This window comes from Gracilinanus agilis, chromosome X (assembly GCF_016433145.1).
Source record: "Gracilinanus agilis isolate LMUSP501 chromosome X, AgileGrace, whole genome shotgun sequence".
NCBI lineage: Eukaryota > Metazoa > Chordata > Mammalia > Didelphimorphia > Didelphidae > Gracilinanus > Gracilinanus agilis.
Window position 1 is genome coordinate 40,665,674 of NC_058136.1, and position 19,956 is coordinate 40,685,629.

Consider the following 19,956-nt stretch of genomic DNA (forward strand, 5'->3'; position numbering starts at 1 on the left):
ATCTTAATGGAAGTTGGGGAAGTGAAGAGACTCAAGAGAAGAGAGAGAATAGTCTAAGCATTAAGGGATAGCCAGAAAAAATGAAAGGAGGCAAAACTCCAATTTGTCTCCTTGGTAACTTGGTCAGAGAGAAGGCTAAGATTGTTGGATAAAACGGGATGATGGTATTTGCTATCTTTTCGTAATCTTGTTTTTAAATCCTGTGGGTTGGAGTTGACACATACTAAAACAAAGCGGTTGACAGGCTTGAACAGTGATGGCAAACTTTTTAGATAGATGGGGTGCTGGGCCCTGCCCCCACCCCACCCCTCAGAACAAGTGCTGTACCCCTCTCCCCAACCACATACTGGGTATGCCCCACCCTCCCTTACCCCACACAGGGGAGGGAGAAAGTGCTCCCATTGGGCTGCTGGGCAGAGGAGTGGGTGATGTGAAAAAATCAGGCATGGAGGAGAGGGGGAGGGGAGCAGTTCCTCCCAGTCCCTCTGTCTTTCTAGTAACAAACTCTGGAGGTGGAAGGTAGATGAGTGCCCACAGAGAGCACTCTATGTGCCATCTTTGGCACCTGCACCATAGGTTCACCATCACTGGGCTTGACCAACAGAAATCAAGGGCTTTTGCTAGGCATCTGCATTCAGAATGACTTAGGGGGAGAGGCTTGGTTTGGTTTTGTTTCTTTCCTCCTCTCCCCATTCTATTATAGATTTCCCCAAGGTATAAGGGAGTTTAAGATATCTAAATTTTTAGGTAGACTGAATCATGAGAATTTTATGGAGTCTAATCTATGTATGTTTCTGCACATCCTACTGACAGAACTCTTGAGATGAACTTATCTACTATGTCATTGAAACTGGGATAATGGAGCATTTCATGTCTTGTTACTTTGGGGATTGGTCAGATAGTATATCGAGAGCATCCTGATGGCTTTCTTAATGCTCTGTGACCCACTTCAGACAAACACACCCTACAATTTTCTTGCAAAGTGCCTATATTCCATAGTGACAGATGGCAGAGGGAGAAATCAGTAGTGTAAGTGGCTAATTACAGAGCTAATGTCTATAGTGGCACTTTCATATTGCAAGCTCAAGTCAACAAAAACTCACTTGGTTTCAAACACAAAGTGCTGCTCAAGTGCCCTCAATAACACCCTGCAGACTGACGGAAGTAACTACTCTAATTCACCCCCATACTGTGAATAATTACTGTCTTCCACATTGATAGACTCAGGCCCAGAGTGTTTTTCCAAGTTCCTTGAGGTTTTTGTTGTTGTTATTGTTACTGTTGTTGAAAAAATCGTGAGATATATGGGAAGAAGTTATACAAGCCCCTGGTCTTTCATTTCATGGATGTTATAAAGACTCCTAGGAGATGGAGGTTCTGACTTCTCAGTTCTTTCTATAGGAAGAGGAAGAACTAAAAATTTTCAAGCTTTAAATCAGTCAGGAACTGAATACTATATTGTTTATAAACTCTATCAATCTTTCAACAGATGGATTGACTATATATATATGCATATATATACACTCACACATGTATGTATATTTTATATATATGCATATATATATATATAATTTTGTTATTCTGAACTGTGACAAGCACCATCAAACATGGATATATTCATACACAAAGAACAGACACATTAGTTTCAAATCTATCCTTATTATCTCTCTCTCTCTCTCTCTCTTTCTCTCTCTCTCTCTCTCTCTCTGAACTTTATTCTTTTTTCTTCTGTGTACTTTTAAGGAACACTTCAATGACCTTCTTTTCTATCTTTTCCATTTTTGATAACATTATCCATGATCCCCTTCTCCTAAAATCTCCTCCCAAATTAAAAAAAATCTCTCATATAACAAATAAGCAGAGTCAAGCAAAACAAATTCCCATATTGGTCATGTCCCAAAAGTCTGATTCATTGTCTACTTCTATCCATCATGTCTCTTCAGGAGGTTAGATGTGTTTCATCACATGTTTCATCTCACGTAAAAATCATATTTGGTCATTACCTTGATCAGATTTTAAGTCTTTCAAAGTCATTTTTCTGTATAGTGTTGTAGTCCTTGAATGAATTATTTCCTTGTTTTGCTCACTTTATTCTATAGCAGTTCATAAAAGTCTTTCCAAATTTCTTTGAAATCCTTTCCTTTTTTATAGTTCAGTAGTATCCCGTTACTATGATTTACCATAATTTATTCATCCAGTGTCCAAATGATGCACAACCATCTTGTTTTTAACTCTTTGCTACAACAAAAAGTACTATCTTGGGGCAGCTGGGTAGCTCAGTGGATTGAGAGCCAGGCCTAGAGACGGGAGGTCCTGGGTTCAAATCTGGCCTCAGACACTTCCCAGCTGTGTGACCCTGGGCAAGTCACTTGACCCCCATTGCCTACCCTTACCACTCTTCCACCAAGGAACTAATACCAGAAGTTAAGGGTTTAAAAATATAAAAAACAAAACAAACAAAGAAAAACAAATCCTAAAAAAAAGTACTATCTTAAGTGTTTTTGAACATATGGGTCCTTTTCCTGCCTTTGATGTCTTTGGGGCAGAAGCCTAATAAGGGTCTCACTGAGTATGCACAAGAATATGCACACTTTAGTGACTTCCGAGGTATAATTCTAGATTCCTTTCCAGCATGATTTGACCAATTCAGGACTTTAATATCAGTGCATTAAAGGCTACTTGCTTTAATTCAGTCAATCAGCAAGCATTCAGCAAGTACTTAATGTGCTGAACACTGGGAACATGTCAAGTACAAAACCAAAAGAGCTTCTGCCCTCAAGGAGCTCAAGTTCTGATGAGGTAAATGGCATGTAAACAGCTAGGTATGTACAAGACATAGAAAGTAATCTCAGGGAGGGAAGTAAGGCTCCAGCAGCTGGGGAAACAAGAAAAGCGTCCCCTGCAGAAATAAGGACTTGTGCTAACTTTTAAAGGCAGTTAAGGAAACTAAGGCGAAAGTGAGGAGAGCATTATAGATTATGAGGGATAGCCAATGTAAAGGGAAGGGAAGCGTTATGTTCAAAGAATAGCAAGCAAGCCATTGTGGCTGGCTTCTAAAGTGTGTCATGAAAATAAGGTATATATAAGAAGATTGCAAAAGGAGGAAGGGGTGAAATTATGAAGAGATTTAAATGCCAAAAAGAAGACTTTTTATTTGATCCTGATAGTAATAAGGAGCTAGTCATTTTTTTTTAGTTGTATCTTATTCTTCGTGTCATTTTCTTCTCCTGCTCATTTTGCAGATAAGGAAACTAAAGCAAACAGGGGTTAAATGACATACCCAAGGTCACACAACTAGTGTATAAGGCCAGATTTGAACTTAAGAAGATGAGTCTTATGGCACTCTATCCACCATGCCACCTAGCTGGGGTGAGATTCAATAGTAGCACTAAGATTAGGATCTACTGATTCCAAATATTTGGACAAAATTTTCATCTCCTGCTCCCAGGAGCATATTACTTACTGGGTTCCCCCAAAGTTACTCAAGCCAGATGTACAGCTGCTGCTCATAGGCCTAGTCCCACTACTCCCTGCACTGTTCCTGATTTGGGTCATTTTGCCCCCTCTTTAGACAGCCTAATGGACACACAAACTCCCAACCACCCCGCTCCCAAGATCTCACTCTATTTAAGCAGTCCACTAACATTAACCTTCCCAGTAGCAAGGGTTTTATGTATGTGCTACCACGCCCAGCTTCATTCTTACTCATTTTCCTTGGGATTCTAGACCTTGTGTTCTTCCAAATGATCTTGTTATTTTGTCTAGCTTTAAAAAGGATTCCTTCAGTGATCTTATTGGTACAGCACTAAATAGCCTAGATACTTGATCTGTAATTTCATTGGCACAGGGAACTTTCAAGGGAACAAACTAACCCTATAAATGTAGGTTTGTACCTACTACGGGGTCATCTTACAGAGTTGCCTAGAGCAATGACTTGTTCATATGGGTCAGAGGCAGGTTTTTTTTTAAACCCTTGTACCTTCAGTGTATTGTCTCATAGGTAGAAGATTGGTAAGGGTGGGCAATGGGGGTCAAGTGACCTGCCCAGGGTCACACAGCTGGGAAGTGGCTGAGGCCGGGTGTGAACCTAGGACCTCCTGTCTCTAGGCCTGTCAGAGGCAGGTTTTGACTGGCTTTGATGCTGACTTTCTATATGCTATGTGCCATCCTGCCTCTTATAATACTAAGTATTTATATTACTTTAGATAGTATTTTCATTTTTGTTATATTGGAATGATCCAACCATGAACAGTGAACATGATTTTACTTAAATCTTCCTTTATTTCTATTTGTAATTGAATTGTTATACATATATATTCATATAAATGTTGTCTCCCAGATATTTATGCATTTTGTTATTATTCTTATTGTAATTTCTCTTATCTCTTCCTGGTTTTTGTTTGTACTCCATAGAAATACTGATGATTTTATGGGATTGTTTTGTATCCTGCTACCTTAATATAGCTATTAATTCCTTCTATTAGTTTCTTCACTGATTTCCCTAGGGTTTTCTAAGTACCTCATAATGTCATCTAGAAATAGGGTTAGTTTTGCTCTTCCTTATTAGAGTTTTACCATTATTTTGCTTGCTAATCTTATTACTACAGTTAGTATATCTAGAACTGTGACATGATAGGGAAAATGAGTATTGTTGCTTTACTCCTCTTTATGCTATACAAACTTATAGCATTTGTCCTTTGCAAACAATTCTAGTTCTTAGTTTCAGTTTGTAATTTTGATCATCTAGAAGAAGGTTTCTTCCATGGCTATGATTTTAGTTTAGTTTTTTTGACAGAAATAAGTGCTGAATTTTGCGAAATATTTTCCAGCATCTCTTTGAATAATCATGTAGTTTTTGTTTATCTGTTGTTTTTTAAATTAATTTAAACAGCACCATACTATCAATCAATAATTTCTAATCTATAATATTTATTTTGTGAAGTGGTCTAGAAGGTCAAAGCCTATCGTAACTGCTTTTCAAGAGTTACTGTTGAGCATATTGAGTCAAACTCCTTCAGGGATCCAACTTTTTTCCCTTCTCAAGTTCTGAAATGTTTTGAAATTGCTCTGATTTTTTTTCCATCCCATCAAGGAATTAGATAGTTTTCCTCTTTAGCATAAATACCTAATTCTCTAAAGAGTTGCCTTGTATAGCCTAAACCTGAATAATGCATTTTCCCCAAAGATTGTGGCTTTTATGATCTGCTAGGGGACAGTTTTAACCCTAGAAGCTTATTGTGTTTCATACATAGAATTCCTCTGTGTGGATTTTTAAAATATATCTCTTTCTGGCAACCAACTAGCCATTGCCAAATTTCTTATTTAATTTATACTTCCCAGACATCTATTATAGCTGCAACTGTATTCTAAGATCTTCCAAACTTACCTTTTTTTTCTATAGAAGATCCCTAGAGAAAGCAAATATCTTTTCTCTACTACTGTCAGAAGGCCCATTCTCACATTATGTATATCTTGGCTGTTCGGTAAGCACAACATACACTTTTGCATACATATTAAATAAATATAATGGAACAAAACAGCAAGACAATTCAATGGTAATATTATGCTATATTTTCCCACTAACCCCTCCATTTAATGAGTATAACAATAAATAGCAGATGTAATCATAAATGGACATGTAATTACAAAAACAGAAGCTATTTATGAAAACTAACGGTACCACTGCTTAGGCAGTACAAACTTCATATTAGAAAAATGGAAACACTATTCTTTGAAACATTTTCAACTTATTCCTCTATTATGCAAAGAATACATAGTCCCAAAATCTCAGTGATAGAAGTGTACCAGGCCACTGCAGGGATATTAAGAATGAATTTCACAGCGCATTGACTTTTTTATTTTTCTTACCTACTTGCTCACTAGTCGTCTAGAATAACTGGCATCTAAACCCTCAGTGGGAGCCCACTGAAAAAATGCAGTGGAGAGGCAGGTATTAAAGAGCTACCAAAAGAGAGGAATCCACAGGCTTCCTAGATGGCTACCCTCGGAAGGCCATCCTATTACTGTTGATTATTTTCATGGACTCTGAGATTGGTAGAGAGCTTAGAGGTCATCAAGTCCAATTCCTTCCTTATGCATTCAAGTGCCTTGCTCAAAGATAATTCACTTGGCTTCATGAAATGATTTTTGAAACCTTGTCTGCTTCCGCTCTCCATCCTTCTCAAAATGCTTTCTTACTCTTCAAGTTTTCCTCAAAGACTTTGGCCTGGTCTTTCCTCTCACAGACTCTACATTGTATTGTACTTAGCTCTACATATGTCATGCCTTGCCAGTAGAATGTAGGCTGCTTGAAGGCAGCCTGTCTGTTTCAAAATCTTTGTATCTCCCAGCACAGTGCCATAAAAGTTGTAGGTATTTAATAAATGTTGGCTGAATTGAACCAAAGTGTATTTCCTTACTGCTTTTATGTAATAGAACATCGCCATAGAATCTATGGTTTCTGGGAATTCAGTTTAGTTCAATTCAGCTAAGGTTTTTATTAAATTCCTGCCATGCGCCAAGCACTATGCTATAGAAAAAGGGCACGCACAAAACAAAATGAAAGTGGTCCTTGCCTTACTGCCTACTGTTTACTGTCTACCACATTTATATCATCTTATCTAGCTGCTGTATACATTTCACCCCCAGATTTACAAATGTCTTTTGGGTTATCATGTACATGTAAAAATAAAACCACATACAGACTTTGTAAACGAAAAATTTAAGATAATAAAATGAGTTCAACTTTGTTCTACATCCTAGGCCTATAGCAAGTCTTTTCCAAATGAGTGCAGGAAACTACTACCATTAATCCCAGCCCCTGTGGAACAGTGGAAGGCTTGGTTGGAGATAAAACCTTTAAGAATGACACCCTTGACACAAAAGCTTATTTAATTTTGCATATCACTCTGTTTTTGAGAAACTTATGCTATGCCTTTATTAACCTTGTAATCTTAAGTAGACTTTTTAGTTTTTTAAGAAGAGAAAAATGTGTGAGAACCCACTGGCTGGGTAAAATTAAGCTAAGCATCTCTGTGACAATAATTCATGAAAGATTCTTCTCTCAAAAATGTTGTGCTGGTAAATGTTTAACTGGCTCTCTAGGGGAGAAAAGTATTCATAACAGTCTTAAGTTGAATAAATCCCTGTTTTGTAGCTTTTGCCACTTGAAATTTAACATTCAGCTCTGGCAAGCTAATTTGAATTGTTTCTAGCATGCCCCGGCAGCAACTTCCCACAAACCTAGTCATGGACACTTCCATAAAAGTGAGAAGTGGGAAGTTTTATTTTTTACTTGGTCATCTCATTTACTGTGACTGACACACAATTTGTGTAGAAAAGACCGTCTTCTTTCAAATTATTCTAACTATCTTTCTTTTTGGTGGCTCCAACGTGAGACTGTAATTGTGGTCGCAAAGCATAGGCCACCATTTCTTTTTGGGTGGGGAGGTGACTTTCTTTCAAAATTTTTAGGCTGAGATAGTAGAACAGATGAATTAGTAAGTGGAAATACTAAGTAGCATCCATTCAATCATGAGAATTTTAGAGGAAAGCCAAATATAGTATCTCTAATTGACTATGTTTTCCTTGTGGTCAATGCTCAGATGTTGTGTGTGGCATGTCCCAATGTTCCTATGGGAATCAGATAGAACAAATACTTTTATCTAGAGTTCATTTGGCCTTGGTTACATAGCCATAGGATTTTGGAGGAAAAATCTTCTATGTGGCTATTCTGGAATGATCTTATTTTAAGAGAAGAAAAATAAGGGAGGCTCAAAAAGATAGACATGATTAGAAGGAAGGCCTTACTGGTTCACAGTAATGAACTTGTAATGAGAGAATCTCAGTGTTTGAAAAATTCCAATCCAGTAGGGAAACCTGAAAAAAAATCAAGGTAATTTGGATGCCTTTTAGATAGAAAGCCAATCTTTAAGCCCCCTCCCTGTTTTATTAACCTCACAATTAACTCTGTGTCTAAAACAAAAGTTCAGAAAATGCTTTCTGGCTATATTTTGTATATTGAGTTTTATTTCTTCTATGTGCCAAACTTCCTTCAAGGCAGTTTGCCTTTTATTAAAAATGAATTTGCCTCATACCTCATTGGTATTCATTTGTTTGTACTGATCAATGTGGGGCCAATCTCGTGCAATTATAATCCTGTCCTTTGTGTAACACAAATAGCCACTACCCTCCTCTACAGTCCCCCAGTAGGGCTTGCTGTTTTGAGGTGCTTTTCCAATAATAGTCATAGATTTGTCCTTAGCCACCTGCCCTTTTTCAACTGGACCTCCTCCTTACAGGACCAGAAGCCGTGCCTTTTGACTAGGTCTAGGAGGGCCAGTCTGGGGATACCAACATCCCAAAGCCAGCTGACTCACGCCAGGCTGGCCTCTTGCCTCACTCATTAGCATGGCGTTCTAACTGCCTGAGACAGCCAGCCACAGACCTGGAGAAGCTGGTATTGAACAGGAGCTAGAGAAGATAGTAAGAGCAAAGAAATACTCTTTCATCAGTTACAACGAATTTAGTTTCTGACAAAGGAATCAGTGCATGAAATGCTGTTTGAAAGGCTCTCAGCAGTATGCTTTTTGCCTGGGAGACTGGAATAAAATTAGTATTTGTTTTAGTAACCACAGGCAGGGATAACATAGATGTCAGAGCTGGCAGTATGTCTGCAAAATGATCAAATATTCACCATACCCTTTTGTGTGTGTGGTTTTTTCCAATAGTGCTGTGGCACTCACCTCCCAGCTTAACCGTGGGATACCTTTGTAATTTCTGGGGGCTTGAGCAGGCCTGAGAGAGAAAAAGCAAAGAGAGCACCTTGGTGATGGGTTTGAAGGGGCCCATGAGAGGGTCCTCTGCCTCCAAATATCTCTTCACTTCTTGAAGTTTTGCCAATTAGTACCCATTCTTTTGATTTCTCCGCCTTCCCTCCTCTGCTCTGGCAGAGATACAAATACTGCAGAGAGTAGGGTACAATGAGGCTTATCAATCACTCACATTTCCATGGCTATTCTTCCTGTTACCTAGATGAAATTCCCTGCTGGGGAAGCAGAACTTTGGATGGATGTGGGGATGGAGATAGTATGGTAATTTGGGATACTGAGGAGAGAGGAGACAAGGTAGCAGGAGGATAGCATTGGGTTGGGGCTGGGGGGGGGGGAGGAGATAGGGATGGTAGTACTAAGAAGCCAGAGAGAATTGCAGAGAGGGAAATGGGAAAACTCCGAAGACTATCTTCTCCTTCACAATGTCACCCACATGGGGAGTCTTGGAGCTGCTCTGGAGGGAAGAGGAGTTGTAGTAATAATGATAACATACCTACGGAGATATAGATATAGATATAGATATAGATATAGATATAGATATAGATATAGATATGGATATGGATATAGATATGGATATAGATATAGATCACTTTGCATCTCATTCAAGTCTCAGACATACCAAATAAGCTACTGCATGTAGAATTACCATTTTAGAGATGAAGATACTGGGGCTCCAAACAGTTGAATGGCTTTCATACATTAAGTCACATGACTAGTAAAAGCTAGGATTCACATACCTTCTCCACACAAGATGAGAACTCTCATTACACTAATCTATATAGTCTTGGCTCTACATTTCATTTAGCTCCTGTTATAGAAGAACCCCAAAGGAATGGATCAGATGGATGGAGCTCTCCCAGGAATCCTTTTCTCCTGGAATGGCCTAGAACCTCCAGGGAGGGAATCTGAAAATAAGCCCATTTTCCTGGAGGTTGTTATGATTGACCCAGATCCGGTGTAGTGAAAAAAGGCCAAAGGGAGATCAGGGTTTGAGTTCTGGTCCTTTTACTACCTGTGTGACTTGGGTTAAATCTCTTAATACCTAAGTCTCTGTTTCCTCTTCTGTGATTTCTAAGGTTCCTCCTTATTCCCTTTCACAAATTTTTATTGTAGTGACATCCCTTAATAACTGTGGGGTCAGAGGAAATACTGAAGTCTTCCTAGGATTACGTGTGAGACAAAAGTGTACAGTGATCACTTTTCAGTTTCTGGGTGCGAAATGATCAAGCTGCCCAGCCCAGCACTAAATGGCTGTCCCTCCAGGGGACAGCTTTTTGCAGATCTCTGTTTGTCTTGGTGCTGTGGATGAAGGTATCCTGATTTTCACAAGTCTTATAAAATGTATAATGGAACTTAACCTTAGGAAATTATGCCTATGTTTGGTTGAGGGGCTAGATTACTTGGTGTTTCTTTTTTCAAACGAATATTGCTTTTTGTTTTGTTTTGAAATCCTTTGGCTAACATCAACTATTTATTTTGAAGTATACATTCTCCATTTATCCTTTTAAAAACAAGATAAACCTTTAAAATGTAGCTGGGCCTAGGAGAGAAGGGTAAATCCATCTATTCATGTTATTTGACATGCTGAAGGCGCATAGGAAGCATTCAGATGCCCCCACTTCCCTCCTCTTTAAGAACCAAGACAAAACCAGGTGTATATTTGGGAGACAGTGGTGAGGGAGGTGCTGCTATCTCCTTTCAGAGAGTTTTTATGTAACTTCAGCTAGACAGTGCATAGTCATATTTGGTAAATTCATCCCTTGCTTCACAACCCTTTTTTTTTTGTAAAAATGTTCCCTCTACTATAGCAGATGCAGTTATAGAAATCAGACTTGCAGTAACACTGAGTCTTATCTTCTTCAATTTCTACCAGTGACATTTAATATTGTACATAAGTCAACTCTCAGTTATTTCTGCATAGACTATCTTATGGATTATCCTTGGAAGCTTTTAAAAGCAGACCAAGGTAGGGCCCCTGTCAATTACTATATGTTCAGAATATAGACTAATTTTAATATTAGCTTAATACAAAATTAGAAAGGCAAATAGGCTACTATAGAAAAATAATGTGTTCTAATGGCAAATATAAATGTGGTTTGGATTATTTCTTATTTTGTGTTCCATGTTCTACTGTTATTTTTGAAAAGGGAACTTTAAGAGTCATTTTTCTCTAATTCAGAGTCACTCCCAAATAGTACTTATCATTTGGACAGAAGACATTTTTGTTCTAGTATGGAAGACTGATGTAAGTCTTGTGTTTTTCCTTAGATTGGTTCATTCTCACAGTATATTATATTTTCAAATAAAATATTTTGGATTTCCTTTTTATCACCTTGCCTTTGTTAGGTAGCATCCAATCTAAGTTAGGGTTTGTCAGCTGCTTCATATGAAAAAATGCAAGTTCTTGAATCTCTCCATATTGGAATTTTGCAGTTTTTTTCCTTTAATACTATGAGCAGATTCCATAACTTTAGGTTTTTCTGAGCTATTCTGAATCATGCCCTTGGTTCAAATGCTAAGAATCATTTGTTTGATGAAATTCAAATGAAGAAGGGCTCCCTCAATTTACAGAGACCTATAAGGGGAGTTTGGATAGAACAAGTGATATGTAGTAGAATGACATCTGTGTCTATTCATGTACTATCGAAATCAGCTGGAAAATGGCAGACATTAACAATATAGTTAATATGTTCAGGTCGATGACTCCATGTTCAATCACACTTCAATATGGTAGTCATTTGAACATCACAACTCTTTCTGCTGGAAAATCTTTCAAAATACAGATGGCAGAAAAAGCTGGAAGTTGGTGCACCAGCTCATGAGAATGAGTTTTCTGCCTTTAATTGATGCTCTAATTTTGTAAGAACATACTGATTAATGGACTACTGAATTCTAATCAATTCTTAGCCCTGCTGAACATCTCTGGGGATATTTGCAATGGGCTTGATTCATCACTCCCATTTAGTCTGCCCAGCCTTCATATGTTTCCTTAAAGAAATGACCAGGTGTGATTAACAGTGCTTTCAGGCTTCTAGCCAGGAATCCCTTTTTCAGTGCAGTTTGCTCAATATTAGAGCATTAACAGTTCAAAGGTGACATCTAAGAATGAAGGTGAAGATTGTAAATTCAAGGGATTTTTGTTACTTTGAGGTACCTTCTGGGTATTGGCCAGTAAGTTCACAAGTCTTTGTCACGTTTGAATCCGTAATTTTTGTCTTAAAGGGAAGTATGCTTCCTTTTTTTACTCTCCTTACGATTTTTCCTTCGCTCTTTCTTCACCTTTCCCCTCCTCCTTTCCATGAAAGGACTTCTAAAGTTAAAGGATAAAGAGAAATTATATTTGGTTTCTCTATAGCTGAGGCATTCAGTGCTATGTAGTTCTTGCATGCTTTTATTGAATTTCTGCACAACCCAAGTCCTGCAGCTTGGTTGGTGATATAGTATATTCTCCTGTCGGTATCTGCTGTCGTTTGAAAAACAGTTTTGGAACCTGGGGGGTACAGGAAATGTTCAGGACATTTAGTTTCAACAAATTACTTTGTGGATCTCTCTTTTAGGACTTGTTCTCTAAACATATATGAAAAGTGGAGGGAGGCTGGTTAAAATGGCCTTAGATAAGGCATCAGCATTTCAAGGGGAGTCACTGAGCAAAGTCTGTTGAAGTGTATAAAAACTGTTGTGTGTCAAAAGTAGGACTCATTCCATTTCATACAGAACAAGCTTTCATGCAATATTTTTCCCATCATTACTTTTTTCCTCTGCCTAGGTATTACCATAATATTTATGAAGTATACTGTAAGTTATCCAGGCAGATTATTGCTGGCAAATTTGTATTCCCATTTTTATTGACATAATCAAGCAAACAAGGTGTCCGAGTCCCCTGCTGACATTGTTCACTATCTCCTGTCTGCTTTCTTTTCTCCAAATAGTCTGGCATGAGCTCCCTTAAACCACAATTCATACTTATATCCCCTATAAAAGGGAAATAATGAGCCAGACAGACAAAAATTGACAGGTAGGACCCTTTAACCTTGCTACCCTCTGAATGTTATTGCTGTTTATTTGTAGAAGGGGGAAGGGAATGGAAAAGGAGTTCTGAATCAGGAACCCAAAAGGATAGCTGATCGTAATTCTTGACCTTCATGAGTTTCTTTTCCAGTGTGACTTTTTTGAGATAGAACCTCACGGGCTTTGACTCATCTCCAAACCATCCATCTCCAACCTGACCATCATCCTCACATGTAACTCCATCCCCAGAACCACTGTAGACTCTGATAGATGAGCTTCTTATTTTTTATATGCCTCAGCTCCAGGCCTCCACAGCATTTCCTCACTGTCTCCAAATGTCTGGTACTTCCCCTCCTTTCTGGCTTCCCTCTATTTGTTGTCTTCTCCCCCATTTGAATGGTTGTTCCTTGAGAGCAGGGATTGAATTGTTTGCTTGTATCTAGCTCCTCATCACTTAGTACTATGCCTGGAATGTAGTAAGCACTTAATAAATATATTTTTTTCTTTTTCTCTTTCTTTTGGCCTGCCTATTTGGGAGAAAAGCTAGTGTGAATTAAAATTAAAGTCCATACAATAATAAGAAGAAATAAAGAAAAAAAGTGCTGCTTAGTAGGGCCCCGGATTTTCCTCTTCTACTTGAATGGAGTCAGTCAGTCAAGAAATATTTTTTAAGTACCTACTATGTGCCAGGTCTTATAATTTCATGTGAAGAGAAGCATAGCAGCTAAAGAGTTGGCCTGGGAGACAGGAAGGCCTGTTTTCTCCTGGGTTCACATCCCTCCTCTGATGGATACTATCTATATAACCACAGACAAATTATTTAACCTCTCAAGTGTCCAGGCAAGTCTCCAAGACTCAGTTGCTTTTGATCAGTAAAATAACAGGTCTGGGGAAAAAAGAATATATTGTTTTTTATTTAGCATCAAATTGTTGAATTAAAATGGGTGCTTCATAAGTTCTTGAAAAGGTTATTCTTGTAAATATTAACTTGAGAGAGGTAGGGCTTTGTAGCAGTTAGAACGCTGGCTCTGCGGATAATTGAACCTGGCTTCAAATCCTGCCTCTGTTATTTCCTATCTCTGTGACCCGTAGGCAAGTCACATGGGCTCTCTAGATCTCAGATTCTCTGTCTAAAATGAGAGGATTGTACTTGATGACCTTGATATTCCTTTCTTTCCAACCCTAAATATATGATTCAAGTTTAAATATTGGCTCATGAAATCTTAACACCATTCATTCATTTAGAAAACTCTCTTACCTTTTGGAAAAGGTAAATAGCAACCTGTGTGAATTAGTTATAAATTCTAAATTGGTGGAGTCTAAATTAATGAAAAATTTCAAATTAAATTCCAAGACTTATCTTAAATCTGAATAAACCTACATTCACAAGAAAATTTTTCTAAAAATCCAAAGGAAGATATAAATTATCAATGGCTAATCTGCCACCGTTCATCTGTTACCATTGTTAGTGATATAAAATGTATCATATCTTCGAAGACAGCTTTTTTGAGTGTCATAAGGTTAACTGTTCATTTAAAATAATACCAAAGTAGTAGGACTTCCATCAAATAGCTAATTTCCATAAGTGATCAGTGACTAGTAGATTATTCCTTTGTTGACACTTTCCATTCCTAACCTACTGGATTTGTTATTTAACTGTCATTGTTATGGGCTCTTAGCATGTTAAAAATGGGCCTTTAAAACACAGACCTTTAGAAAAACATATTATAGTTAGCCTTGAGGAGCACGAATCATTCATTTCTTTATGTTTGTCATATGCTGTCCTTAAGTAAAACAATCCATTATATTTAGAACCAAAGTGACAACACAAACATACTATTAGGGTTTGCTGGTGAAAGATGTCTATTAGCTTGACTGATGCAGTTTAGCTATGGGATATGTATGATGAAGGCAGGTTTTTATTTATCATTATTTTTATACTTCTAAACATTTGTCTAATGCCTAGCCGACCTCTCCACAATTAATCACAAATGTGAAAATAATTGCTATCATCTCACCTCTATTTAATTTCTCAATCATTGGTGGAGGCCATTTTGGAATTCTTCCCATCCCCAGTCTTTTGAACTAAAGAACAGAGGATGTTGAATGTGTTGGGATAAGGGGCAAATGCCACATCAGTGTTGAAGAGGCTCGCAGCTTGGTTTTAGCAGCACAAACTGTTTTCCTGCTTGTTCAGTAAATGGCTGTTTTTCCTAGTTTGGTTCCCAATCCTTACTCTCTTTGACTTTCTTCTCTGGCTTTCCATGTATTTCCCAGGTCTTGATGACTGTGTCCAATTCTACTTAGACAACTTTGAGAGTGAGAACGTCAACGGAGAACAGCTCCTCCGCATAACAAACCAAGAACTTGAGGATCTGGGAGTGATCATCCCTGATCACCAAGATATCATTTTAGAAGCAGTTGACTTACTGAGTATATTGGTAAGTAAAATTGTCCTACTTATGTCTCTTGTTTTGATAGTTACTTAAAAATCACTGAAAAGTAAGAACTCCATTTCTGTCTGTTATGCCAAGACTCAGGGTATTTTTGCCATTCAGATTCACAAATGGTATTGTTAACTCATAATGTTTTTAGTGCCATGCCAGAATAGGAATGGCCCTGACTCTTGTTGCTCAGAGGGTATGGTTGTTTTATAGGAGTTTTTTTTAAAGGGACTCAGGCATGACCTCTCTAAAGCTGCTACCTTGCAGCAATTGATTTTGAGAGTGTCTTCATAAATCAACTTGGGAATCCCTGTGAAATCAAAATAGAGGATTACAGAAGGAGGAGGTGAGAAAGGCTGTCACCTCTACTAAAACTTGAAATGAATCAAAAGATGAGTAGGGAGTTATTGAGACTAGATGTGAGATCCCAGGCGACTATCTTTACCCCTAGGGATTTTGTCGTTGTTCAGTCATTTGTAAGCCATGTCTGACTCTGTGACCTCATTTGGAATTTTCTTGGCAAAGACTGAAGTGGTTTACCATTTCTTTCACTGGTTCATTTTACAGATGATGAAACTCAGGCAAACAGAGTTAAGTGACTTGCTCAGGGTCATCCAGCTAGCAAATAACTGAGGCCAGATTTGAACTCAAGAAGCAGAGTCTTCCTGACTCCACGCCCAGTGTTCCCTCCACTGTGCCACCTAGCTGCTCCACTCCTAGGGATAGATACCAAGTCAATAGCATCTTTTTTTGAACCCAAAGGACATTCATGAATTGAGTACTTAACCAAAAGTGTTTAAATACTTGTTTAACATTTCAAATATAGGCTTAAATACCTGGAGTATTTAAACAAAGTGTTTTAAATTTGGATTTATAATGATTTCATAGTCACAAAATTTTGGAGTTAGAAGGTAGTTCAGATGCTATGTATTCCAACCTCAGAGTAATCCAAGATTTCCTTTGCAGCATATATAAGAAAAGACCATTTGTTTATTTAGAATGCATTTTTGTGCCTAATATGTGCCAGGCACTGTTCTGGGAAAGTAAAGACAGGAATGATATACAGTAAAATATAGTAAAAATACAGAAAATACAGTAAAATTCAAACAGTAGACAGTAAAATAGAAAATATGAACAAATTAATTTTGAGGGGGCACTTGAAATTGCAGTGAGAGAGAAGAGAATCTGGATTTTCCTCCTGAGGGCATACTACTTGAGTAGAGCTTTGAAAGAAGATAGGGATTCCTAGACACATAGGTGAGAAGGGAATGAATCTTGTGACAAAGCATGAATATGGGAAATGGAATGTTGTGTAGAGGTAAGCAGAAGCAAGCAGACCACTTGGGCTGGTCCAGAGAGAGCATCAAAATAAATCATGGGGGAAAGCATGGAAAAGTAGACTGGAGCCTGATTATAAAGCTTTTGATTAAAGATCTCCAGTAAGGAGGAACCCACAAAGTCAAGTCAAATGAACAAGGATATATTAAACACCTTTTGTGTGCTAAGTGCTAGGGATTCACATAAAGTCCCCCTGCTCCCTGCCAGGAGCTCACAATTTAATGAGGGAGGCAACATGCAAACAAATTTGTACAAGCAAGATATGTACATGATAAATTGGAGATAATAACAGGGGGACAGGTATTTGTGCTAAGAGGGAACCAGGAAAGCCTTCTTATGGAAGGTAGGATTTTGGCTGAGATCTGTAGGAAACCACAAGATGGAGATTAGGAGGGAGAAAAATCCAGGGACTTTTAGACACATTGAGTTCAAGATGTCTATGAGACATCTAGTTTGAGATGTCCTATTGGCAGTTGGAGATGAGAGACTGTAGATGAAGATAAAAGTTTGAGTTGGATGAATAAATCTGGGAATACTCTTCATAGAGATGATAATTGAATCCATGAAAGCTTATGATATCAGCAAGTTTAGTAGCATAGAAGGAGAGGGTCCACGGCAGAGCCTTGGAGGACACCCACTCTCAGTAGGCTTGGTCAATAAAAGAGGCTAAGGAGTAGTCAGAGCAGTAGGAGGAAAGCCCAACCCCCAGAGAGTGCAGTGTTTTGAAAACCTAGAAAACAGAGAATATTAAGGAAAAGAGAGTGATCAACAATATAAGACATGAGAGAAGTCAAGAAGGATGAGGATTGAGAAAAGGCAATGAAGAGATCAGATCACTGATAACTTTTTGAGAGAGCAGTTTCATGATGAGATCAGAAGCCAAACTGCAGAGACTTAGGAAAAAAGAAGTGAATGTGACCAGTGAGATTGATGGTCTGGAAAAGAACTGATGATTGGGGACATTGTAGGTTGTGGTGAGAATGAAGAAAAGACTTAGACCAGTGGTTCCTAAACTTTTTGGCCTACCGCCCCCTTTCCAGAAAAAATATTACTTATCCCCCTGGAAATGAATTTTTTTTAAATTTTAATAGCAATTAATAGGAAAGATAAATGCACTTGTGGCCATCACCGCTTTTCTGGATCGCTGCAGCACCCACCAGGAGGCGGTAGCATCCACTTTGGGAATCTCTGACTTAGGGGTTTCAAGGGAGAGGCAGAGGTGGAATTACAATAGATTATGATCAGATAAAGGAATTTTCTAGTTCATGAGAGTAGAAGTAGTACATTTGTGGGTGATTGTAAAGACCAAAGAATGGCCATCCCTAAGTGTAGCTGAGGTCATGGAAATGAGTAAGTTGAGGAACTATGAGGTTAAGGTGTTTGAAAAGGAGTGGCATTATGTGTGTTGAAATCCCCTGGTATGACAGTAAGAATTGTAGAGGAAAATCTGTGAGCTAGGCAGTGAACTCATTGAGGAAAGAAGGGGAGTTTCCTGGAGGTCAGTAGACCCCAGTTAAAGCAATAAAAGAAGAGCCTAGAAGTGGTAATGACTTGCTTAGGAGCATTTCAACTGTCTCACTTCAACCAGTGAATCTGAGAGTATGAGGCAAAGTGTTGCCAGTGCTGGAAAGGGTAGCCCTGGAAGTTGTGTCTTCAGGAGGGATCCAGGTCTTACTGAGCATGAGAAGAATAGAAGGAATAAGAAAAGAAATATTGTTCTTTCCAATTTTATATCAATCTAATTGGTAGGAGGCTCTTTTTATGTTAAACATAAATTTACTTCTTTGTGGGTTCTACCTGATTATTCCTAGGGCTAACTTTTATCAGGCCATGCAGAACAAGTCTACTATCAATTATTGAATCAGTAAATATTCAACACCAACTGTGTACCAGGCACTTCTTAGAGTAACGAATAGAATATTGTACTTGGGGTAAGGGAAACTTAAGTTCAAATCCTGTCACAGAGAGTACTCTGGGCAAGTCTCTTGACCTTTCTTAGCCTAACTGAAGGTGACTTAGTTTCTTCTTCTGTAAAATGTGATAATAATAGTACCTACCTCTATTGTGAAACCAAATGAGATAACATTTATAGTGCTTTGCCATGCTATGCAAATGTTTGTTGTCCACTACACCTCCGGTTCTTGAGGAAGCCATGGAATCTCTCTTACAGATCATCATTTCCCTCTTTTATTGTTTAATAACCACCCTTTTACTAAAACATTCTCAATTTTGCTAGAATTTGGCCTCAACAAAGACAAGTCTTAATCTCTGGCCTTTCTCTTCCTTTCTTTGAATTTCAGTACATTTACCTTTCTCTCTCATTCTACAGAACATGTTAGATGATCCTTCAGAAATCACTGACTCAGTAACTTCTGGTTTTCTTCATCAGAATTGCTTCTTTTTTTGTCTTCAGAATTTCATTTTTATGAACTTCTCATATGTCTTGGGCTGTTTTTTTTTTACTCCATGGGGTCCTATCTATCCTTTCTCTGAACCCTTTTCAATTTGTTCTTCCAATCCTAGGGTGACTGTGAGACTGTGTGCAACCTGGAGTGGTTACTTCTCTATTATTTCTACACTAATAACTTGTTCTTCTTTATTGGCAAGAATCAGATCCAGAATATTTATTTTCATTTGTTCCCTACCTTTTGAAGGATGAAATAATCATTTAGACTAGTTAAGAAATTATTAAATATTCTGCTTTTGCCAGAGACAGAGTACTAGCATATGTCTAGATAATTGAAGTTTCTCATCACTACTATATCATGACTCTCTGCCAGGCTTCTTTCTGATATATTTCCTTTTTCTGTCCAGACGGGTTGTAATAAACCTCGATGGCAATTTTCTTCTCTTTATTTCAATCTACTGAGTATCACTCAAATTCTTTCCCATCATGTTGCCCAAGTCTGATTCCTGGATTTTCTCATATAAGTTTATCTTCTCCATACATTATGCAATTCTACTCTGACCTCACTCACCATGCCTATATTGTCCCTTTTTTATATAAAGATATATCCTTTCAGAGGTACGGTCACCTCCCATCAAGTCTTAATGGCATCTATGAGATCACATTTGCCCCCTCATATTAGGATCTATACTTCACCATTCTAATTTCCCTTATTTTATGCATTTATGTATCAATGTCTGACTACTAGGCCCCATCACCCAGCCACCTCCACCCAGGTGAAAGAGCTGACTCTAAGCTGGTTTGGCTCCCTCCATAACCATACTTGGAGACTGTAGGCTTCCTGATTAATCTATTGCTCATTACAGCCTCTTTATCTTCTTTTGTCTCTCTCTCTTCTCTCTCTCTCTCTCTCTCTCTCTCTCTCTCT

The 19,956-nt window shown here is 38.2% G+C and overlaps 1 protein-coding gene across 1 annotated transcript in view; it reads left to right on the forward strand.

Moving 5' to 3' along the window:
* LOC123253653 (connector enhancer of kinase suppressor of ras 2-like) overlaps positions 1–19,956 on the forward strand; it is a 530,144-nt gene that overhangs the window by 145,697 nt on the left and 364,491 nt on the right. Inside the window, 1 exon segment of the mRNA XM_044682811.1 lies at positions 15,117–15,280. Within this exon segment, the coding sequence (XP_044538746.1) occupies positions 15,117–15,280 (164 nt within the window).